The sequence below is a fragment of the Oenanthe melanoleuca genome, chromosome 1, assembly GCF_029582105.1.
Source record: "Oenanthe melanoleuca isolate GR-GAL-2019-014 chromosome 1, OMel1.0, whole genome shotgun sequence".
Classification (NCBI taxonomy): Eukaryota; Metazoa; Chordata; class Aves; order Passeriformes; family Muscicapidae; genus Oenanthe; species Oenanthe melanoleuca.
Genome location: NC_079333.1, coordinates 73,336,834 through 73,362,659, shown reverse-complemented (window position 1 = coordinate 73,362,659; position 25,826 = coordinate 73,336,834). Strand labels below are relative to the sequence as shown.

Here is a 25,826-nt window from a genome sequence, read left to right as displayed (position 1 = left end):
GTTTTACTTGCTCTGCAGACATCAAATATCCTTTTTCTGAGTGGTACAAGCAATGAGCAATTGAGACCAACCATTTTTAATCTGAGAGCAAAAAAAAAAAGTACTTTAGCTGCAATTTCTGCTTCTTTTTCCTAGAACTGATAAAGGCATTTTGTGCTTTTCTTTTATCACCACTTTCCCACAATTTGCCTTGTTTGTAGTTTTGGACTGACATGGCTAAAAGTTAAGAACAGCTTTCTTTGATGAAGACATCATGATTTTTGACATATTCATGATTCATATAAAAAGCTAAATTAGCTCCCTATATGAACAATTACAAACCACAAATTAGGAGGAGTAGTGCCTTTTCCCTCACTCTCTCTCTATGTACCTGAAGTTCAGTGGGAGGTGTAAAAATTACATGGTGAAGTAGCATAAATATGTAGTAGGAACAGCTGCTTCTATAAAAACTGGAGTTTTATTTCAGGTGTGGATTTTCCGTGCAGTTGTACTAGAGGAAGCAAAGCTATTCTGAATAGCTACTGTGGTGACTTGTTTTTGCAGTAATTCCAGGTTTTGCAGTAATTACTATTACAGCTTCAGTATCATCACAACCAATCACTTCATTTTAGCAGTATCAGGTTTAAAATTTTTTCTTTAATTTTAAAAGGTCCTTTCTCCAGTTGTGCTGGAGAAAGCTAGAACCACTTCCCTGTACTACTGAAACAACTTAATAAACTTCGCATCTACTAACCTTTGGAAGAATGCTCCTGGAATTTAACAAAAATTTTCTCTCACAGAAAACAAACTTACCTTTCAAAGGTGTATTCACTTTCAGCCCTGAAGTAGTACACATGGGATTTGAAATGTAGCTTGAACACATAATCTTTGTGAATGTTTTCAGATTCAGAAGGAAGGGTAAGTGAATATCCCAATAGGGGAAGGCTGGCTAAAGGATGATTGTCCTGAAATGATATGATGGAAATTGCTGTGAGATCAAATGCCCTTAAATAAAGAAAGCACAGAAGTAAATGGAAAGCAGATGCACACTCATTTAAAGATCACTGTTTCTACACATGTGCAGAAAAATACCAGATTTATACAATTGCAGTAAAATTAATTGTCTGGTAGTTTCAGTTGGTCATCTTTGCAGACCCTTTGCATAAGGATCTGCTGCAGGCTGATCCTATCAGTATTTCCTTTAAGGAAAGCTGGCTAATACCTTGGAGTTTCACTACTTTCAAACTGATGAACATAAAAGTCCATCATTTGCCATTGGCAGGGCACCACCCAGATTCATCCTTGGCTTGCAAACTCCAACTCCTTTAGAGCTGTGCTGGCCACCCAGCAGGCTCACTGCTAAAGTCCTTTTACTGCATGGCAAATGATCTCTTTCTCCTTGTTAGGTGTAGAATATCCCCAATTCCTTACTTAATCATTAGGGATTTCTGTAACAAAGAAAGCACAATGTAGCAACTCGAGTTACTTTGTGCTTATGCCCTGCTCAAAGAGATTTAAAAATCCAACAGACTCTAAACAGACATCCCTGTCTTCTCCAGCCACTCACACTTGCCCAGTTGGTTACCTGGTGTGATTTATAGAAGAACATGCAGAAGTTGGTGAACACCACCCAAAGCTTCTGCCACCCGTTGCTGTTTTTGAATTTTCTTAGGAGATTTCCAGATAGCTGGTTCTGAAACAGATCAAAAGCAGCCAAGTAAAACAGTGGAAGGTACCTGCAGTTTAGTTATTATAAGAAAAAATATTTGCTTTTATCTGGTTTTATGTGACCTGGTTGTTAAAGAAAATGCTCTGATTGACTGGATGTACTTTTCTTCTGCTGGGCAGTAGTTAATGTAATGTATTTTTTTGTTTGCAGCTGGGTACTTCCAAAAACTCAAAGCTACTACGCAAATTATTTTATCAACTGAGGTGGCTTTCAGCAATCTGTTACTAAACCTCAGTTTTGTTAATCCTACTCTCTTCTTTTAGAATGATACTTAAATAGAATGGAAACAGAAAGTCTGACATGAATTTGTGATGTAAAGGAAAATTATGACACACTTTAGAATTGCAGATAAAGATTGAGGTCTCGGTACCCAGGGAGTTCACATGGTACTTTTCAAAGATTTCAAAAAGAAGGATTGTTAATTTTATTTTTATCTAGATTTTGAATAGTTTAACATAAAGGAGGAGAAAGCCATAACCAAGTACAGGTACTTAATGGCTGGTTGAAGCAACTGCTCTTCACATAGTGAAGATGGAAAGCCAAGCATCACTGTTCCTTACAAATGAAGGGGGATTCTCAGTGAATTATTAATGACTTCCAATTCCTTGTTGACTGTGGGGACTCTTGCCTGGATCACAACAGCTGTTTACATCATTCTCTTTATCTAATGCAGAAGCTAACAACTTTATCAGTGAAGTTTAATAGTCGAAATCTGGAGTTCCTGGTGTAGCTATTAAAAATGAAGTGTTCTTAGAAAGTTCTGTTTTCACCAGCCTTGGATATGCATTAAAGCTTTTCCTTGAAATCAATCTGTTCTCTGATATCTGGACTACTGCCTCCTTGCCCTAAGTTACAGGTGTACTCCTTAATTTTCTGTTACCTCATTACTCTGGAGGATATCATAAAAGGACAGGCTTTGCATTCGGTACCAGCAGACATATGAAATGGAAACAGGCCGCTGATCACTGATCAGTCCAGCAGGAAGGGAGGAACAGTCACTGACAGAGAGAGCATCTTCTACCACGAGAGAGACAGAGAGGAGGGAGAGACACAAAAAAATAAACGATAATGCTGAAGTGAGAGGCACCGACAGGATGACGTGAGCACGAGCGGGACCTGCCACGCATGGAGCAGCAGTGGGGCTGGAGATGTTTTCACAGAACAATGCACGGCTCCAGGGTGTGCTTGGTCCTCACTGCTTTGTGTTCATTTGAGGCACAGGGAAGGAACAAAAATGAGCAACAATGAGCACTGATCTCAGACCTAGTTAGAGTCGCCTAACTAAATGTTTTAATCATTAGAATGAGTCACTGGTGTAAATTTTATAGCTATTTATAATAAGCCTTCTACTTTAGGGAAAAATACAAGACCTTGTCCTGTGCTGAACTATTGAAGGGTATGAAGAATGGAAAATCCCACCTACGTGGGATTGAAAGGAGTCTCTACAGTCAGCATTTTTTAGTCTGGAATAATTTTGTCATGTTTCAGCAACAACAAGCTCACCTCCTGTTTAAAATCAGAGGCAGTTACACAACCTATGAATATGTTTGTCCTTGCATCACTATGTTCTGCATCAGTATCTCTTCTCTAGAGGAATGGTGGCTTGATGTCTGAGGGCTGTCACTCGAGTACAAATCCACTCAGCTTTAAGATTCCTTTTTCCATTTTCATAGAGCATAAGTTTCCATTTGCTGAGGGATGTAATAAAGTATGCAGAGCTCCTTGGACTCTCTTTGGTGAAGGAAGAACACCTCAGCAGGCTTACCACCTCATCTTAAAACCTACATTGAGCTAGGAGTCTTTCATTTCAATCTTTGAAAAGACAATGTCTGCACCTCGGCGGTTGAGTACAGAATTAACAAATGTGTATCAAATTGGCTTAGCTGTGATCAGAGAGGTAAAAAAGGGGGTTTATTTTGAGGTGGAAAATGCAAATAAAGAAAAAGCAGATGAGACGGAGCAATGAGACAAGGTTCCAGAAAAGATGGCTGGGTAAAGAAAGTAAGTTAGTAATACACATAATTAAAACTCTGGCTGCAGCAGCTAAAGACAATATCCTTTCCGCTCGAGCAACGACTTTACTGTAACTGCTTTACATTTTAAATGGCATCAGTTTTTTTTGTTTTTTTTTTTTTGACAGTTGCTTCTATGGAAATTACTGCTGTAACTGATTTTACAGAGGTGCACTACAGGAGCAGATCTGTGCTTCTTGAGTGATGGTTTATGCCATTATTTGAGAATACGGGAGGCGGTTTAATAAGAGTGCCTGAAACTTCCCCAGGAGGAGACAAGGGAACAGCACACTTGTTAAGGAGGAGCAAAAAGGAAATTGTCATTCAAAAGCGAGCCTGGAGCTGCAGTTGAGGTGGTTCTGAGGCAGATACCTCCACAGCAATACTAAAGTCGATCATTGAAACACTGGTATTTCTGTGCCAGCAGACGTGCACCGTAGTGTTGCCACGGTGTGGTGACTGACGTTCGAGTGAGGTGCGGGATGCACTGAGGTCGTCCTCAGATTCCTGGTCTACAGTAGTTTCATCAGGAGACTCTATGAAATGCAGGGAAAAAGCATCTTTCTTCCTCTATGCGACAACATATATAATTGGAAAAATTAAACAAATCAATTCTGTCCGCAGTATTGTGAACTAAGTTTAAAACACCATTTTAGAAATAATTTTGTGCAGGTTTCAAGCAGATTATTATATTTGATATAATTAATTTACTTGTTTCTGCAAATGTTAGAATTAAAGGCTACCATGCTTTGTTGGTGTTTTTCCTTCCAAGGACAGACACTGCTCAAATAGTTCCTGGAATCATTATGCTTAAGTCACTTCTCTATTCAATGAAACTTTCTGCTAACATCAACAAGAACATTAAAATGGCACATATATCAATATATCAACATATCTATACATACATATGTATATAAATCAATTTCAAATGTCTCAGTTTGATCTGTGGCCAGCACTTTTCACCACTTTGCTTAGAAGCAACCACCAATCATACTGACAAAAAGTGAATAAAACCTATTCTCTGGCATTTACTTACTATTGTCAGGTGGGCTGCTTGCCAGTAGCTCTGGGGCAGGGCCACTGCTTTTCTCTGCCAGGTCTATTGCCATCTGGATGTCCTCGGTCCATTTGTCCATTTCAGCGCGGGTACTAACAATGAAAATTCAAGTTTTACTCACTTTCATACAAGCTGAAAGCAAACTCTAAGAAATAGACACAAGCTGAGCTTATTTTAACTGAAATAAATAAATTCAGACACAAGATGTTACTTTTTTTTTCCCTGACAACTTTTTTTGGTTCCAGCTTGTGTAATTGCCACTCTGTTGTGTCCCATCCACATTTTTCTTAACAAGTGGCTTTCACAAAAAGAATATACCTTTGAGAAGATTGCTTTAGGAGCAAATGCAAACAAAATGATGCCTCTCTGTCCCACTGACAGCTGCACAGAAATACAATTCACATGTGGACTTTGTCTCCAATGAATTACCTTGCAGCAACAACAATGGACTGGTGTTGACCTCGTAGTGTCAGACAGTGGGGAACTCCCCATTCCTCCTCACTTTCCTCCATCTGAGAGAGAGATAAAAGGCCAAATGCAGTCAGATTGCAGGAAGTACATATTTCTTAAGGTGAAACAGTGAACTGAATGAGCTCATACCACTGGGGAAAAGAAAACTAGGAGAAATGCTCACAAACAAATTTAAACAAATTATGTATTGAGGAAAAAAACAGTGCCTTGCAAGTTGGAAGAGCAGTAAGTTAGTTCTGCAATAATGTCTTGAACCAAAGGCATGGCTTTATCTGCTTTGTGTCAAAGAAAACTGTGGTATTTCATCAGAAGAGTGATTTATTACACAAAATGCTGGGAGTGCTCTGGAAAATGTAGCATAGCACAGTTCTGCTGAGAGCAACTCCAGGCCAAATGGCCATCAACAACTGAGTAGATCCCTTGAAATTCTAGATAAAACTTGAAATCTTGCAAGTGTTTAGAGAAAATCAGTTGCTGTAGTAGTGACAATTTAACTTAATTCTCAGGAGAACAGTATAGAATCAATACAAACCAGTGGGAAGTTCCATTGAAAATAATGGAGGCATTGAAAGTGTTTTGAAATCAGCAAAAATATTTTGAAACAATACAAGAAGAGGTAAATATTGGCTTGAAATGGCTGTTTTCCAGTAGAATTGGAACAAGAGCTCCAGATGACATTTTGCTGCCAGATTCCCACTACTTTGGCTTTAAGATATAAACTGGAAACATTAGGAAATGCATTTTTTATAGAAATTAGATTGTCACTACTGTTTACTTGTCTTGTGTGTATCTATAATGAATTGGTAATGAATTACTTGTAAGAATCATGGTCAAATTATTGGCTGAAAAAAAACCAAAGAACCCATCTCCAGAGAAGAAGTTTGCATTGTGAGGAAGCAGCCCTCAAAAATGCCTTTTCACCTCTCACTTTGCTGTGTGATCACCTCTGTGCAGAAGGCTGCAGGAACAGATGCTGAACCCAAGACAGATTTAGCAAACACCCCCCTCTGCTGCTGTTTTCAGCCCAGCAATTAAGATGGGACCACAAATCCCTTAAGTTCTCACAATACTTACTGTCATGCCATACAGTGGAAGATGCCCATGGACTTTAAACTGATTGGATGCAGTCAGGCCTCTACTTGTGTACAACAAGATATCATTAAACTAAAAAAGCAAGGATAAGCATCATTAGGATGGTGTTGGTTGGCATGTATGTATGTGGAAAAAAAAATCAGAAGAGTGAATACAGGAAAGCTGAGTATTTATATGGCAACCCTAATGTATTAATCCAAAATACTGGCTTCCATAATATTCCATTATCTAATGTTAGCCTTGTTATCTTCCCTGCCCTCCTTTCTGGCTAGTTTTAGGTATGTTTCCATAATTTTCCACTGGCTATTTTCCAATACCTTCTTATGTTCCCTTTGTGATCTCTGGGTCAGAGCTATCAAGCCACAACAGCAGTGAAACAGAGCACCATGTTTCACACTCTGCTGCACTTTAAAGTATGGAAGGTATGTGTTTTACCAATATTTTCTCCTGCTTTGAGAAAAAAGATAAGTAAACCTGCTCAAGAGGTGTGTCCAACTCAGGCCTTATAAACAGAGTGGCTGTTTTTTACTCCCCATATTCAGAAGGAAGCTGGGAGACCTGTTTTAAGGTAGATGGTTTTAGGTTAAAAATACCAAGGTGAAGAGACTGAGCATCTCAACTTGTAGAGCTTCCTGCAGGTAACAACAGTTGCCTGAAGCCTGTCTAATGACTGCCTGCATTTTTTGCCACAAAATGAAGAGAATATTTTCACTGGGCCATCTGTGTCAAAGTTTTTTTTTTCTCAAACCAGATAGTTTCATCAAGAGAATCACACTGTGGTGTGAAACAGAACTCTCACTATAGAGCTCTACAATGCAGCAGCAGTAATTCATGAAGCTTTATGGACCAGCCACTAGAGGGAGATTTAATTTTACCAATGATTGCATGTGTATTTGCAATCCCACAGTACTGACCTGAGATTTTACCTCCAAATAGATTCTGGTGCTTAAGACAGATAAAAGACTTATTTGACAGTGAAAGCAACTGACTTGAGAGTCTAGTTCTCAGATTTTCAGTTTTTTATACGGGTATAATACCACAGCATCATCTAATATCTGCTGGTATGAAAGAAAATATGCACAGTATTCATCAGGCTTCCTCTTCAGTGCCTTTAAAGGCAGAGGATAATCCTGCTCAGGTAGGTTTATCAGGTTATATCTTTGGCTCATTTGAAAGATTAAATGTCAAACACCTTGTAAAATCTAGCACACTCACAAGCTTTTCTACACAGCCACTACCTTCACCTTTTGCACACAAGAAGCCAAGGAAGCATTTTTCTGCCACACTGCACTGACTCTCCAGGGTTTTGTGTACTGAAAAATCTGTGCACTCTGCTGGGCATCCCAAGGCCTCAGCAACAAGAGCACAACAGCAGGAACATGAGAAGCTTGGGAGCAAATCAGCTGGCTGGGAAGAGAGGAGAGGAGAGAAGAACTATCCAGTGGATCAGAGACTGAGTGGGATCACCATAATGTCAAAATGGTGGGAGAAGACAAACATCCCTAGTGCAAAACCTACAAAATGTATCTCCAAGTACAAGAAAGTCCATCAACATGCTGGGCACTCATGTTGGAACTGGATGGTTCATGGAAAAAAATTGGTTCTGTAATGTGTTCTGAGAGCATTATGTGAATTATTGTTCATATCACCAGGAGTCACTCTTTATCTTCTTTTCTGCATATGAACACTTATAATTTTGCAATGACTCTGCTTTTACTTAAGACAAGGTGCAAGGAGGTATTATTTTATCATTATATTCACATTGTCATATGAAAAATAGTTTTATCTTTGTAAGAAGCAGTTATGAAGGGAATATTGGATTTGAACAAAATTGTCAGTTCTTAATAACCAGCTGCATGGGTGATGTACAATGTTAATTTAAAAAAGGCTGTTTAAAAATTCAAGTCTTACAGTTATATATCTAGAAGATGCCTAGAGTTACATTTCATTGTACAAAGAAAAACTGTCTTCTTGCTTACCAGAAAAAACATCCGTTGCTGTAAACCTTTTCCAGACAACTTACTAAGGCTGCCCAGTCTAATAAACTCCTGTGGGAAACAAATACAAAACAAAAATGTATCTCCTGCAGAAATGATGACTTTATTAGTATGTCAACAGAAATATGACTACTTAGTCATACAAATGACTATCAGTTACAAAGACTTTTAATTTTATTAAATATGTTAGAAATACAATTTATAGGGTAATTCCTTTCTGTTTGTAACTGTCTTTAGGATAAAATCCTTTCACTCATATTAAGAAAATTCAGCTAAGCAAAATTGTCTTTACCTGGCTTTAATTCCTTCAGACAGCTCCCTCTTTTGTCAGTTTTTAATGAGTATTTTTCACAGCACAAATGACATAAAAACTAATGATATGTGTGTTCTTGGTTAGCCACTGGTAATCTTCTGTGGTGCATATGGCATACATTGCTCTCATTCACTGCAATGTAAAACCAGCTACACGACTCAACATCACCATTAGCAGCAGACAAAGAAAGACATTTGTCTGGCAGTGAGTTATCCCAGCACCATCCAGGTCATAATACAGCACATTAATTCAGACCATTGCATTTAAGAATGTTTAGGGATGGAAACAAAAGTACCACATCTGAAACTTTCCAAATGCTGGATTTCCTGGGCTTACTGTGAACTCACCCTTATATTTCTCTGAAACCCATGAAATATCATTTTTCAGTCACTCCCTCTAGCTTCTGCTAAAAGGTTTATATTTATTTATTTATTACAGTCTTTTTAGGGTCATTCTACTGATAATTGTGTATGTAAAAACCTGTATGAAGGACCTCAATCACTTGCATCTCAGGAATAAACTGGCTCAGATCAACCTGTTCAGAGAAACAGTCCGAACACCTTAGGCTTGCTTTGGTGTGCCTGGTCCCCCCAGCTACACTGCCTAAGGGCTGAGGGTTGGAAAAGTGCCTAGAAGTTATCCCTATACCACAGTAAGCTCATGGCACCAGAGAGGCCACTGGAAGCTGTTGTTGGCCAATATTAATGGTAATTAGCACCATGTGTCCCACCCAACAGTCCCTGGCAGGCTCACACCAGCATGGCCAGCAGTGGTGACCACCTGGATCCAGAGCTGCAGGTCACTGCCACCTGCCACCACAACCAGGCACAGGGGTTTTCATTCCAGCACAGGCAGCAGCTCAGCAGCAGCACCCTGCTCTGGGACAACCTGGGGTTACAGTGGCATTTGCCTCCCAGCCCTGCCTGCACCAGGGCAGGGACCTGGGTCAGAGCCACAAGAACAGCAAAGGGCTGGAAGCAGCAACACCCTGGGCATGTGCCAGAGCGTGGTGGCCAATGCTTCTTGTCCTGGCAGGCAAACAACTTCTGCCTCCCATCTGCCTTCTCCTTGAACCTCCTAGGACAGGAAGACTGTTCAGACTTTAAATAGCAGGGTAGCAGAACACCCGATGACAGCATTTAATTTCATGTGATAGAGAGATGCAGAGGCTGTGAAACATCCCGAGGGACTTGCCAAGGATGTGAACAGTCTGTGGATCACTAGTAAGAAACATGAGCTGTGGCAGCTGCTTGGAAACAGGGAAGAAGTAAAGGGAGGGAGTGGGGAACAGCCACAAATCCAGAAATACATGTGCTCAGCACTGCCTTCCCAATGGCACAGCAACTTCAAATCTGGCCTCAGTTTCTAGTTTTGTGTATTACACACAAAAGTCAAGGGAGTGGGGAGAAAACTACTTCAGCAACAGACAGCTCTCAAGTTTGCACACACACACACACACACACACACATGTGCCCAAGAAAATAAAAAGGATACAAATATTACACTGTGGCTCATTTTTTGTGAAATGAGCCTTTGATTTTAAAAAGACATAGCACATTTAAAAGTGTTTACTTAAGGCAACACAGTCTCAAAAATTATTGCTAATGTTACATGTAGACTGAAGAGACTGTTCCTCCCCAGGGCCATGAGTTTCAAAGCAAGGCATGGTGAAAGGGCTGAAGTTCCTCCAGCACAAATGCCTTACTTGCCTTTAATCTGTCAAGCTCTAGCATCAAGGGCTGGGAAAAGAAAATAAGGGCAGCATGAAATGTGCAACTGCTCAAGCTCTGAATGCTGTGAAAGATACATTTTTACTGACCCTGTTGTAAAAGATGTTTGGAATTGCCTAAAACTGTCCAAATCTATACAAAAGACAGAACTTAAGAAGTCATTAAAAGGTAATAAATATGATTGCCTTTTCCTGCTTAAAAGGTGCTGTTTTCTATGGTGTGCTGGTGGTTTTGGCTGAGGTAGAGTTAATTTCTTCACCATGGCTGGTATGGGGCTGTATCTTGGATTTGTGCTGGGCACAAGTAGTTGAAGACAGGGTTGGCAATAAGATGTTTTTATTATTGCTGAGCAGGGCTTACAAAAGCCAAGGCCTTTTCTGCTTTTCTTACTGCCACACTGGTGAGGGAGTTGGAGGTGCATGTGAAGCTGGGAGGAGTCACAGCCAGGAGAGGTGGCTCAAACTAACTGACCAAAGGGATATTCCAGACCATGGGACACCATGCTCAGTATGTAAAGTGGGGAAAAAAAGAAGGAAGGGGGAACATTTGAAGTGATGGCATTTGTCTTCCCAAGCCACCATTACAAATGATGGGGCCCTGCTCTCCTGGATGGCTGAACACCTGTCTGCCCATGGAGAGCAGTGAATGAATTCCTTGTTTTGCTTTGCTTGTGTGCATGGCTTCTACTTTCTCTGTTAAACTGTCTTTACTTCAACCCACAAGTTCTCTTGCTTGCTTTTACCCCTCCAGTTCTCTACCTGGTCATGATGTTTGGGCAGTGAGCAAGCAGCTGTGTGGGTCTTGGCTGCTGGCTGGAGTTAAATCATTACATTATTGTGTTTACATCTGAGAGTTTTTGGTGACAGCAAAAGGTTGAGATGAGGAAAGGCAATTTCACACATGTCCCTAATAAACAGTTTTTGAAAACATATCTAATGATTTGAAATTGTATCAAAACTTAACCACAACTCTGTTACTCACCCTTCCAGGGATCACCAGATTGTCCATGCCTATCAAGTCTTTCTTCAGTTCATGCAGCTTTTGGAAGTTCTCCATCTTTATCATACTGCCATGGAGCTGAGCCACCATTTCAGAAATCTCAGCCAAAGCAGCTAGATGGACAAATCCATAAAGTGCTTATTAAAATTTTACAAGAATATTCAAAAAGAAATACGACTTTTGTCTGCAGTACCCATCTCATGAACCTTCTTGTGCCACTCTTCTCCTCTACAGCATAAAGCTACTCAGGCAGACTAAAACCCACACAAACTCTGCACATCATCTTATACAATGGATGGGGGGAGTGTTGTGATGAAGAGACAGTCTATTTCCCAAAAATTTGCTTTGTTTTAACCACAGAAACTTTAGAAGAGTTTGGTCAATCCAGAGCACCAATGAATGGATTCTCATTAAGGACTTTAATTCCTACAACTCCGATCAATCTAGGGATGTTCTTTATGCTTGAAAAAAATGCATTTCCCCCCCTGCTTGCAGTACACTGGGTCAGGTTTGTATCTGAAAACAGCAGGAAATGGCAGTGTCACTTATTGTATCATTTCAGGTGGTGAACACCTTGGGGTTTGCCCTCAGTCCCATCAATGGGAACAACTAAAGGGCAGCATGTCATTGAGTCACATCATGGCTCTACCTTATTCTCTCCAAAGACACCACCAACTCCTTGTGCCATCATGTGTGGGAGCACCCTTGATACACCTGGCTGGGTGGGCAGTTTCTGAATGGGCCAAAGACACTGGCTGACTTCAGTGCCAGAAGAGCAGCTGCAGTCTTTTGTGTTAAAAAACCAGTCATGTGAACAGAAACAGTGGTTCCATATTCCTTCTTACATCACTGCTCAGTTCACAGTTCACCCACCTGCTAGTGGGAGACTTATGCTCTTTTCTGGGATTCAATTCCCATTTCTTTTGGCTTCCTTTAGACTCTGACCTTTAAAAAAATCTGCAAACACCTTAGTAAGAAAGTGATGGGGTCTCTAAGTCACACTGTCCTCATGTTCTCTTATTTTCACCTGTGAAACCTATGCTTGTATCCATTTCAAAACTGAAGCAGGAATCAGACTGCTACACTCTCTGGGGAGAGGAGAATGGACACATCACCCTCATTCTCTGGCTTTGGCTGAAAGAAATGCAGGCACTACTTGCTGCCTTCTTTGAGGTCAGTCAGGGAGCAGCAACATTTGGGCCACCACCTGTGTCACACAGTGTGTGTGGCACTTCTTACTACCACAGGTCAGGCTAGCTCTGTGCTCTGTGCACTGCCTGCTGTGGGTCTCATCCCACAGCACTGAGGGAGCTCAGCTCACATTTTATGCCTGGGAGCACAGCTGAGCACTGCTCCCTGCCCAAGCTCTTCCATGGATCTGCACCAATGCTGTACAGATAATGGAGTTATCCTTAAACACACACAGCTTACAGCAGGTGTGGGGGACGGGCGTGAGGAAAAAAGGAGAAAAACCATCAGAATGAAATGGCAGGCAGTGAGTTCAGGCTACAGGAGGGCAATTCCTTCATGTATGAAAAAAAAACCAACCCCAAATCCAAAACCAACCCATGCTGGCTGCTTTTAGCTCCTGAGAAAAATCACGGAAATGATAACAGAGCAAACTGTATTCTTAAGAAAAAAAACAAATAACACTGAAAGACATAATAACAGCAGCCCTGCTGGGTCAGACCAAGGGTTCACCTGGGCTAGTATTTTGTGTTATTAAGGATCTCCAGGGAAACTAGGAACAACACAAGCACATATGGTATGTTCCCTGTACTCTCTCCCAACCTCCCAACTGTTTTCAGTTCAAGAGACTTCCTGAACCTGCTGTCATTTCTGTGTGTTTAATAACCCCCAGCAGAATTATCTTCCAAGTACCTGCCCAGACTGTAGCATAATGTGTATAGAAGAGCAGCCTTAATCCTACTGTTCATGGTGTTCTGAGTGGTGGATTTTGCAGCTCAATCCTCTTTTGAAGTAAGTTTAAAAAATAAAGATTTTTTTTTTCTCCAGCCATCCACCTCTAATGGATTTGGATGCCATTCCCCAGCTGCAGGAACTGACGTCTTTTCTCTTACCTCTTGAATCCCTGAAGTCTATGTTGCTTGGATGGTAGTGCTTGCAAAGCCTCTCCATGATCTGCTTGTAGTGCATAAGCCTGTGTAAAGGTCTGAGGAGGAAGGTATTGAGAGGCAAGTAGCAGACTTTCTGTAGCTCAAAATCTCTGCAAAAGGTCTCCAGCTTGCGGGAGTTCTTGATCCCATTCTCCAGCTCCATTAAAATCTCATTGTGCTTTCGCAGGTGAATTGTCAGTTGCTTTTATGCATGAAAGAAAAGAGGAAGCTCTTAACAATCACTGAGAGACATGACTCAGCCCATACCTAATCCAATAACATATCCAACTAGCACAGCAGTGGGGATTTTGTAAACAAAATCACTGTGCAACACAATGGCTCTGATATTCACTTGCCAAGGAGAAAAGGCATTACTCATTTGAAGTAGACACCCCCACGCCTTCTGCATTCCCAGGAAAACTAAAGTACATAATTCAACAAAACTAACTCTCTTATCAGTGAGAAATCCAAAGGTAAGAAAATGACATGAACACAGCTCATGCAAATAGGTGCAATGGAGACAGCCAAAAAATGTGAATGGGATTTTCTAAAAGGATGAAGGGATTTAGATGCCCCAGTTTCCCTTAGGTGGTTTGGGGGAACTGAGACGTAGGCAAATGGACTTGTGGCTTCTGCTCTCCTTTTATTAATGAGACGCTGCATCTCTTGGGAAACTCAACAAAACCACAGGCATTTCCCAACAGAAATGGGTATGCTACAAGCTCTTCATCCTTGGACTACATCCTCTTCTCCTTGGTGCAGTCTCTAAATAATCCCACTGGCAGCAGGGGAGCTGTACACCAGCAGTGAATGAGGTTTGCATGAAATACCTCACTCCATTTAGGTCTCAGTATCACAAGGTATTCACAACTCCCCCTTAAAACAATTCAGGAGTATATTTTTTTAACAATTTACACAGAGGATTAACTGTGTTTTGCAAAAGGTGAACTGGTTCTTCAGGATGTACAGAGCTTCTCTGAGCAGCCAACTAAAGTATTCCAGTATATGGTAACTATTAAGCAGCAGCAAAAAGAAACTGCAAGCATAAATTTAATGGACTTGAGAAGACATTCTCTGGCTTAATCTGAAGTTTGTGCTTTTTGACACATTTCCAGTCAACTCTCTCTCTCCTGTGATTTGTGACATGTTTACCAGAAACATACCTTCCCTAGAGCCAAGCTGCTTCCTCCACACACTGCATATTCATTTTACAAGTCTGTAACTCAGGAAAAGACACAGCAGACCCTCTGGGCTCCTACAGAGGCTGCCCATTAATTGCTTGCTCTGCTTTTCTATTTTAATTAAATACATAGTGTCAGTTTGCAGATCTTTTAACAGGTCTCATGATAAAAAAAGTACAGTTTTAACTGTACTTATTTCTGGGTTTTGTGCAGATCTTTTACATTAAACTAGCTTTTGCCTCTTCACTCCACATATCAGTTGATCATCTGATCCAATTCTGGAGGATCTCAAAGCAAATGTAGTAAAACCCTTTAATGGGAAAGGGAAAATGGGAAAGGTGAAAGCACATTGCCAGGTCTAAGTTACAGTGGGGACTGTACACTGCCTTTAGACTAGTGCCCCAGAAGGACCTGCAGGTAGCTAAGGACAGACAATTTAAAGTTGCAAAATACCAAGAGCAGAGACAAAGTTTGTCTGAAGCTCTCTGGTATTCTAAAAACTGTTTGTGAAGAGCTGAATACTTCTTGAGAGCAGAGACAGAGCTAGAAAAGTCCTTTCTGCATTTCTTCCAACACATGTGAATTACATCTTGAGGGGAAAAAGCAGCTCTTGGCTAAGTACACTGCAGTACACTGCAGTAAGGCTGCCTTATTGGTGACAAGGCTGTCTGTGCTGGGGATGGCAAATGGATATTTCTGTGTTCCCTGTTCCTGATCTGCCGTACAATCGCCTGTGCGTCACTCCACTTCCCCGCTCCTCTCTGTCCTTTGGAAAGAGAAACCGAGCCCTATGAACATCTCAGGAGAGCTGTGATGATTAAACTGCCCTTTCCTTCAGCCAAGGACTCAAGGCTGCTCCACTTACTAACTGCAGAATGCCCAAGTGGCCATCCCCAAGGAAAGATTTACTGGAGGCTTTCCAAATCACTCTGAGATCCACATGCTGAAGGTGAAATGCCATGTTTTGCCCCACAATGACCTGGATGTGCAGATACATTACAGGAAGGTGAGCTTATATCCACAGTGTACATATTTAGAGTTTTCACAGGCTCCTGTGCCTGCATTCCATGCTATTTTCTCAGTAACACAGAGCATTGAGAATACTGCTCTGGTCAGATGAAGAACAGTTGCGAAGTCTGCTGAACATTACACCTAGATTTATGGTTCATACTTTCATATTTTTACTTCTGGTTTTAAAGGCATCAGAGGCAATTATTTTCCTGACACAAAAACCTTTCACCTAACTTGGCACTGCAGTGCACAAATATAATTTTCCCAAATCGAATCAAATCAAATCAATATCCAGCTTATGGTCACTAATCCTGCAATGTCTTAACATGAATACTTGCATGAAAAAATAGGCACACTCAGCATTCAACAGCCTTTTCAGCCACACAAATTCCAATGCTTTGCCTTATTATTTGAAGGAAAGAAGAACTGGAAATAAAATATCCCTGAACTTTTGTGTTTGCTGCTTCTGTTCTTAGGAGAGTGGAGGAAAGGGGCTGGACAACTTAAAATGAACTTGCAATTCTGCAGTCCCAGGGAAATCCACCAAATGCTTGCTACATCATCAGAAGAAACTTTCATAGCATAAGCCTTGATACAATTGGCAAAAACCAGCACAAGAGGCAACATCACATGAAAATGAAAGGCATGCTAACATTTAATCCATGTCAAAGCTCAGCAGTTATGGGATCATTCCTACCTTCATACTCTGAATGTTCTTCAGCATAACATCTCCGATTCTTTGGTAATCTCCTTTAATGTGAGCGTTGGAGCGGCCTTCCCTGTCAGCAACAGAAATGCCACACACTTCAGTCATGCAATAAAACTGCATAATCACTTACAAGCACTGAAACTCAATAGCTCATTTATTTTAAAATCCTGACCCCCATACTGCTTTGTTCAGAAGTGTGTGAGGAATCTTCCTGACAGACATGTAATTCCCAGGTACAGTACACCCTGCACCCAGCCTGGCTTTCACTCCTAACAACAGAGAGGGCAGGCACTTAACAGAAGCATTAGACTTTTAAAGAAAATTGCTAGCATTTTTGAACACACTAGAGAAGGCTGGAAATGGTTTGGGGAAACAGAAGATAGCAGAGTCCCATGAGAATATGTGATCTTAGAGCAGAAGGTTAATTCTGTCAGATACAATGACTGAGCCCCAGAGCAGGACCTGGGGGGTGTTCCTCCTCTGAGAAGCTTTCTGCTTCTGCAAGGGACAGTGGGGCCAAAAAAAAAAAAAAAAAAAAATCCATCCAGCATCTGGCTTTGACTCATAAGTGTTACATACTGGCAGGAATCTTTGTTCAGTATTTCACTTCCAGTATTACAAATGCAAAGTGCTGTCTCCCACCCAGCCAGCTGCACTTTGGTGAGTGCAGCATTTGGGAGAGACACAGCTCCTGATAAAAAAGATGTTCCTGTATCAAAATCCATGTGTGAGACAGGCAAGGATACCACGCTCTGAGTGAAACCAAACACATGTTTTCGGAAAACACAGGAGGAAAAATCATGACTATAAGAACCTAACTGTTACAGATCTATTACAACAAAGCTATGCTTTCAAAAGAAAAATCACTAGGATTTTGTGAGAAGCACTGTCCCCTTCCCCTTTCCAATTTTATCTTTCAACAAAGAGACTCCATTGATAAACAAGGGATTACTCCATGTTCATTTGAACAACTCCCAGTTTCATAGGCTGTCTTTAATAATTTCCTATTGTGCTAACTCTCCCAGGCACTCACATGCCTATTTAGTCAAGTAAAAACAGTTCTCAACAAGATTTTTTAATTTTTTTTTTTTCTGAACCCAAAGGTTACACTGGGGTAGGAAACTGGGTTGTGTCAGTGATAACTTTAATTACCATCACTGTTTTGCAGTGTTTGCACTGTTTTTTATGTTATGTAATATAAACACTGCCATAGTCAAATTATGCCCAAGAAATGTCTAAACTGAAATAGCAGAAGTATGTAAGGACATCACAAGACTACAGTTTTCACATTACCTGAGGATCAAAGTACAATTTCTGTCTTCAGGAAGCCTCTGTCTGTCAAATCATCTCCACTCTATGCTGTTCCTCAATTCTCCCTTCCCCCATGTCCTACCCACCCAGCAGCTCTTCCCACTGAGATTTCCTCTGACAGGTTGTAAATAAAACCTTCCAGCCACTAAAGCTCAGCTCCAAGTGGTGCATATCAAAGTGCCCCTGACTGAAAACCACAACCATTTGAAGTCCCAGGCAGTAGCCCCACACTGGCAGGAAGCAAGGGAAAGCCACCCTCCACCCCTGCAGAATCCCCTCCTCCCAAACAGTTCATGCTGGGCTTCCACACACAGGCTCAGAAATGCCAAAGCCAGATGAAATTGTGCTGCTGCCAACAATTGCATGGTATTCAGCAATTATCTCTATAAGAATTCTTGCTTTATGTGTTATTCTCTCATTCTTTGGCACTGCCTGGATCCTTTTCCATGTGTCTACATTTGATTTAATCTAATGGACTTCAGCAGTTTTGTACCTTTCTGAATATGAAATATATAGTTATCTATTTACTGCCAAGATAAATATTAAGTATATCATTACAGACTGCTTTTTCTAAACAGACACTGCTTTTCTGATCTGAAGGCTACAATACAGATACACATTGCAAATGTCTTATCTACTGGCTAGCTCCTTGGAGGCTGAGCCTAAGCCTACCAAAGCCATAGTGAGTGTTCCCAACAGCCAATAATTAGTGGGGTTGTTCATGCAACAGTCAGGTCCTTATTTCCTAAAAGCTGACCTGCTGGACCCTCTTCAGCACCACCAGCACTGACTGCTTGCACAGCATCTCACCCTATCAGTCACACACAAAGCATCAGGAATAGTCCCCCTTCATTGGTATTAGCCACTGACTTTTAGGATTTTTAAAATTGACTCTGATCTTGGCAGAGTGACAGAGAGAAGGGGGTTCACCAGAAGCAACAGCCTCTCTCCAGCTGTTGGCTGAGCAGTGAAAAGCTGCATGGTACCAGAGCCCTCAGCCCAGGCTAACAGAGAGGACCTGTGCTGCACACAGATGCATTCTGCTGCAAGAAATAAACCCAGGCTTTTCTTAGGAGAAAACACAGAAATGTGATGGCTGTGTATTGCTCCTTGTTCCAGCCACTCTTCTTGCTTTACTTATTTATTTCCAGGCAAATAAATTTCCCTTGCCACAGAGATGATTTTCCCACTGGGGATGAAGCACAGGCATGTAGGCTGTGATGTGGACAGAGAGGCAGGGAAAGCTGAAACGGGGCATAAGGGAACATGACAGCTTCCCTTCTGCCTCCTTAAACCCAACCTCCACTCTACCTCAGATCCATGCTGGGACCCCAGAGCAAACCCTATGGTACACTGCCATCCTCCCCAGCTCCTCAACATGCAAACCCCAAGGAAACAAGAAGAAACACCAAGAAAAGAGCATCCAAACACACAGAATATAAAAATAAAACCCCACAACATATCAGATGATGTCTTACTGCTGCAACAGCCCAAAGCACAGGAGCAGAAAAGAGAGCTCTCCCTGTGGTGTATGTTTTGAATAACAACACTCAGCTTGCTGAGAGGGAAGAAGCTGCTCATTTGTTGTGCATCAATGGCTAAATTGTTCTTCTTACTCCTTGTTTTCACGGGTCGCTGTTTGAACATGGTTTCTATCTGCCAGTGACAAGGGACAAAGCTTAGGGCCTGGGGTGTCACAGCTTTTCATCAGGAGCTGATTTATGATGCCCATCTCCATAGAAGATGTAGGAGCAGCTTTCCCCACACATAATATGCCCTTACTCTTCTGACAGTGTGGGGGAGGTCTAAAGCCACTGAAAATCATGCTGAAAAATGAGGACATTATTGTATGATAAGGTCATTTCCCATTTTTATCCAAGCAGTCCCTTCCTTTTTAATAGCAAGAAAAGAGGAGACTGACTTATACCTGGTAAGAAACTCAGACACTGCCTTATATCTATTACTCCAAACAGCCATCAGCTTGACTTACAGGGATTACACAAGCAGCCCTGTCAGATTTTCAAATTACATCAAGTTCTTAGTGTATATAATTGAAAAAATAACAGAAGGAAATCTCAAGTCTGCCCATACCCTCAACCAGAAGGAACAGAAATTCGATGGGGATGGTGGAAAGGCAAAAATGTAGAGAAAAATATCTCAATAAAGATTTTTTGTTTTGAGGTAAACACAGAAGTCTTTGATTGCAGCTCTTGAATTGCAGCCAAAGCAATAATAAATCGATTGTAACAAATTATATTTACAATGTGTAACCTCGTGTTACATGCTCAGGAACTCCCTCCTGAATAAGATAGCTGGTTCTTTGAACACCTAGAGACTTTGAAGTTTTTATGACTTTATTATTAATTAATGTTCTAATATTAAAAAATACCTTAAACATTCCCCTTAAAACTGCCTTTTAAGTAAGAGGAATGTTTTGTAATTGGAAAAGAAGAGTCAATAAAAGCAAACACCCCTTCCTTGCTCACACCCTCCTTCTACACAGTGCCTCTTACTGCCCTGCCCATTACAGCTGGCATGGAGCTGGACTTCCAGCAGTGAGTGATGCAAAAGCTGCTCAGAGCCTAAGAAACGCACTGCTGAAGCCATCAGAGCTTCCCAGGGTCAGACCAAGCCTGTGGAGGGTGTGCCTACATTAAAGACTTTGGGATGGCTACCCCTGCTGTGGGAGGAACCCAACTTACAGCAGACAGGCATCAGTAATGTTTTTAAACAGGAAGGGATCCGAGCAAGTAACATCACTGCATGAAAATATGCTGCAAATGGAACAGCCTCAGAGCTGCTCCTGGGCATATCCTGCCAGGAGAGCCACAGAGATGGACACAACATGGCTCTAACTGTGACTAACAGATCCTGGATGTGCTGCTTCTCTCCCACCATTTCCAGTTAATGTGGGCGCAGCACAGCTCCATTCCCCAGAGGTACCCAAAAGTGACTTCAGCAATGAAAACTATCCTCTCAAAACCAGCCCTGTGTGCTGGCACCAAGCCCCTCTCAATGTCCTGGTCCCAGGAATCCACAGAGCATAACTCAGAAGTTTGTACTGCAACACACACCTCATTTCTGCACCCAGGACAAAGGCACTTTTGAAAGTGCTCTCCTCACAGACATGCAGACCCAGCTGAACAGGCAGCCCTCTGCTTTTGAGAAGGCAGATAAGGACTGCTGCCTTGTTTATATCAACTGTCTATCAGGCTGCTCTTCCTGAGCACAAGTATTTCCTCTCAAACAAAAAATGGTTAATAAATCAACATTTGGCTCATCCTCCTACACCTCCCTGAGTGCTTTTTTATTAGAGGTTTTCAATTTTGCTTCCACAAATCCTGACTGTGCCTTCTCCTTTTATATGCTAAGATTAAGAGCCCTTTTTTTTTTTGCAAATTAGCACACATTCCCATCTAGTAACACTGAGCAGCAGCTTTCCTCAGAAAGATCTGAAAGTCAAACTAGCAGCTTCCCTGGGAGAAGACGAGTCTGCCTGCACTTCTGTGAAGTACATAACACTTCTCTTTCACAGCACATAGATAAAGCCCAAAATACAGATTTGTACTACCTGATGAGGGCTTTCCTGGGCAGAAACAGCTCTCCTGGCTTGCTCCAGCATTGCTCTCTATGCTGCTCAGTGGTCAGAAAAGGGGGATACGTACGGTTCTCTATTTGCCACTCTCTGTCATCATTTAAAGAAATCACTGTGGAAACTAGGAATGTATTTAATGGGGTGTGTAAAGATGAGCTCAATTCTTTTGGATGGAAAATGGTGCTTGTGGCCCAAATGAATAGCTTATTAAACAGTTGAGGTAAAAGGAGGAGTAGGACTTAATTGACTTCTCAGATAATTGCCCAAAAGCTGATGTATGTCCCACTCTGCCTGCACTGCCCACACCTCTGCCTCCTTGCCATAAAATCTCACTGGTCTTGGCAAACAGGAGCCAGCTGAAAGTCACTGACATATGCCTTCCATATTTTGTCCCAGCAAAAAGGTTTGGGAACTCCTGGCCTTGCACTCAAAGCCTTGCTGAGGAGCCCTGGCAGTCAGGACCAGCATCTGGATGCCCAAGTGCTGGATGCAGCTCTTCTGGCACTTGCTCACAGAACTGCCTGACTGTACTGTTCCCTCTCCCACCTGAGGCTGCTTTCTGCTCTTCTCCTTCTCTCCCCTTCCTGTGTGAGAGGGAAAAGCACCATGCCTGCCTGCATCCACCTGGAAGTGGTTAGCTTTTTTCCTTTGCTTTTACTCAGAGTTAGGGTTGAATGCTCAAGAGATGGATTTCTTGTTTGGACTTGGTTGTTTATTAAATCTTATTTATAGTACAGAGAGCTTTGCAACACTTGTAGCTATCAAGCCAAAAGTGAGTGAAAATGGAGAGAGATCTAGTTAGTTACAAGGTCTTTTAAAGGCTAACTATCCAATTAAAAGCTAATATCTATATTATTTATACTTTTTACCCAATAACTAAACACCTGTAACCTGCACTGCAGTATTTTCTATCCAACCAAGAACTACTATTTGAAATCATGAAGAAGAAGGAACAAGAAGTAGGAAAAGACGACCATGCCCAAGAATGTCCATCTTGTCCCACATCTATTACTATATGCTAAAACCCTTCACCATGTGATATTACACATTCCTATTCAAACTACACACTAGTGATTTTAACTCTATCACTCAAATTTGGAAGCCTTCTCCAAGGCCTCAGGTCAAAATCAGTGTTATTTTGAAGGTCAGTGTCAGAAAGCACAGAAAGTTTAAAATTCCCAGGCTTTGGGATTCCAACATCCACCAAAGGTCATCCTTCCCCTCCTGAAACCACACAGCCTCCAGTGGGGTATTTCACTTCCTCCCAGGAGCACAGCCAGTCTCCAGAGCTCAGCACAGTTGGGGCAACTCAGAAGATTCTTGGGCTGCTTTACTGGCCCTGCAACAGCACAGGCAGGGCTGGAAACATGGCCCAGAGCATGGTAACACTCATCTTAGGATGCTGTGCAATAGAACCACCAGAAATCTTCTCAGTTTCATGGCCAGAAAGAAACTCTGGCTGAGCAAAATGCACTGACTTCCTGTGCTCTGCAGATGGCTACTGGTGTCAGTATCAACCTGTGTTGTATTAAAAACTTTATCACTAGGCAATGGACCCTGAGATGTGCTGCTCCAGGAAATGCAGCCCTGAAGAGGAAAATGGGTGAACTGTGTAAAGAAACAGATCAGACCTGCTTGAATCTATAACCAGGTCAAAAGGATCCTGGCCCTTAAGATGTTCTGTAGCAAACAGCCTGCCCTTGACTGCAGATTCAAACACTTCAGAAGCCTTTAAGCAAACCAGAAATGCTATTAATAATGTACACAACCTGAGCTTCCTCCAGCCAAACACTAAAAGTCTATAGATCTTTTAACAAATTAAAAGCATGGAAACATCTAACAATTGTTATGTGCAATTCCCCCAAGCCTTGCTCTCCTCACTGCTCTTTTGCATCAGCATCAGCTTCAATATGATCCAAGGCCTAAGAGAACAGGGAATGACCTCCAGGAAGATCCTGGAATGATCTTCCAACATGCAGCATGAAGGTTTGAAACAAACCTTAGAGAACTGCACCTACGTCTGTGTAGAGTGAGCAGGCTGAATTGCACTTTAAGCTGATGAAACCCAGCATCCTACACACTAGGAGAACACAGATGACTGCAGGCTCTCTCTCTCCCTCACAAGCTCCTACAGCACATGTGGGTAGCTAGGGGCTTCCAGCAGCTTGATGAAGATCACAATCCTTTCATTCAAAGGCCTTTTTTTGTAGGACATCTGTCCTACACTGTCACCCTCTAACAAATGCAGTGCAAGTTCGTGTCTCAGGACATGTGTCCGACCTTCCTCCCCCCACCCACCTGCCTAGAAATTTCAGACCTGACATGGAAGAGTCAGATTTAAATGAGCTGGCTTGAATCCTGCCCACACCTGCCTGCAGCTGTGCCACCAGCTCAGGCAGGCCCATGATTTGCTGGGCAGCTGGGAGCTGCCCTGAGGTGGGGAACACAGCCAGAGCCCACTGCCTTAAAAACACCTGGGGCCAAGAGAGAGGTGCCATTCTGGCAGTGTGGACATTGAGCTAAGTGACCTTGACTATGCTGCTGGAAGGAATTTCCTATCACATTGCCACCAGCTTCTTGTAGATGCTGAGAGGCTGTTTAATTTTGTCACTCAGTGTTTAATTAAACACTAATCTCCATAGGATAGAGTTTATTGCTTGTGGCTTATCTCAGCATCTGTGGCATTATATAGAAACATAAACACCTCCAAAGTAATACCTGTCAGCAAGCCTGCCTCCCTTCCCAAGCACATAGTCAAATCTTCCAGAACTTTAACAACAATCACTGTCTACACCAGGGGTATTGCATTAGGTGCATCCAGGCTGTTGGTCACAAACAACTCAGGAACATGACTGTTTTTCTGCCAAGTGATTCAGAGCAGCTGACAGAGAAATCCCAGTGGCTTTACACTAACTGTGGAAGGACATGATATAGCTGAGCTGACAAAGTCAGAAGGAGGTGCCCAGCTGGGACAGTTACCTGAGCAGAATGTTTTTGAACAAATCTGGATTGCAAAGTAATTTGCAGCAGATCAGCACTTTAAATCACAGGGTAAGTGCAGTTAAAATATTATATTAGAAGCTTTAAACTGAAGTTTACCACCCTGTGAAACTCTATGGAGAAGCTGAAAAACAGATGGTTTGCTCAGCTCTAAAACAAGCTAACTGAAAAGGATAAACAAAGTAAAACCATAGGAAGTCTAGAAGCCTAAATACTTTTTCCTTCTTTTGACATAATTGGTTCTTCCCTCCACTTACTACAATATCACCTTTCCACAGCAGGCTTGTAGTACAGCATCATCCAATTTTTGAAAAGCATCACACCTGAACAGGAGGTTTGCATCCACCTCTAATGCCGCCAGAAGGATATAGGGGGTATTTCTATTTCAACATGTGCCCAGGAGTCAGCACCCAGTGAGATTAGACTAGTCTGCTAGAGAGCAGAACTTGGTCTTTACTAACTGCATAAATTTTCCTTTTCTCGCCACACACATTAACCCCAACTAGTTAGGGATTAACTCCAACTACTGTTAATCTTACACCAAGGCTGAAGAAACAATCAGTATTTTATAACATCTGAAAGAGCTTTCTTGGAGTACCTGTAAAATATTCAGCTTAGTGCAATGCAATTAGCACCAGCAGCAGCTAAATGAAAAAAAGAGCAATACAGGCAGTAAATAAAAATTATATTAGAAGTCAAAGTCCTGGGTGAGGATGTCAGCTCTAAGAGGCAGTACCACATTCCCCTCTTCTCAGAAAATACCTGCTAATTCTGAAAGTGTGCAGGGTGGGTTTGGACAGCACTAGTCTGTGAAGTCCTGTGCCCTCATTCAATGATCTCAATACATCACAAGAGTTGACTTACACACTCTGAAACTGTGTTTTGCTTTTGTTTTGATTCATTAGTTAAAGAGGCACCTATCTTAATTAAACTGATTAACACCCATTAGGTCTGCCTGCTCTGTTTTCACGTGATTTTCATTGCCACTCTTCTAACTGAGAAGGAAAAGCTCAGCTCCCAGAATAAAAGAGAACTTACAAAAAATGCCTACACAGAGCAAGACAATCTAGTCCAGGCAAGTCTAATCAAAGCAAGGAGAAGGCTTCTGCTTATGCTGCTGCCTCTGCTAAGATTTCAGTGGTCAAATGAATTAAGAGCCTTGCCAGGGAAGAATTATTCACTTCATAGCTATTTTGTAAAAATGCCATGTTTTACTGTCACTATTATGTTAAGAATAGATAATTTTCAAGCCCAGTGTTCTCTTCCAACACTCTGTCAATTTGGAGAGTCCACTGTAGACCTTGTGAGTGTCACAGCTGTGCTGCTGTAGAATAAGAAGCTGGTCTGTGAAATCCTCCCAGCTTGTACCTCTTTTGACAGAAACAGAACCTGGTCTTTTGCCTCTCCCTCTTTATTACTGATAAGCCTTGCTTGCAGCATGTTCTTCAAAAGAGCTGCCATGTAGAAACACTGACATTTGGCAAGAGAAAGCTTCATCCAGAATCATGATTTCATTTGCATAT

At 41.7% G+C, this 25,826-nt stretch overlaps 1 protein-coding gene across 1 annotated transcript in view; it reads right to left on the bottom strand.

Annotated features, from left to right (window-relative positions):
* FARP1 (FERM, ARH/RhoGEF and pleckstrin domain protein 1) overlaps positions 1-25,826 on the bottom strand; it is a 199,360-nt gene that overhangs the window by 1,794 nt on the left and 171,740 nt on the right. Inside the window, 10 exon segments of the mRNA XM_056497890.1 lie at positions 793-944; positions 1,565-1,672; positions 4,093-4,256; positions 4,757-4,869; positions 5,207-5,289; positions 6,323-6,412; positions 8,320-8,388; positions 11,362-11,492; positions 13,461-13,698; positions 16,386-16,467. Of these exon segments, the coding sequence (XP_056353865.1) occupies positions 793-944; positions 1,565-1,672; positions 4,093-4,256; positions 4,757-4,869; positions 5,207-5,289; positions 6,323-6,412; positions 8,320-8,388; positions 11,362-11,492; positions 13,461-13,698; positions 16,386-16,467 (1,230 nt within the window).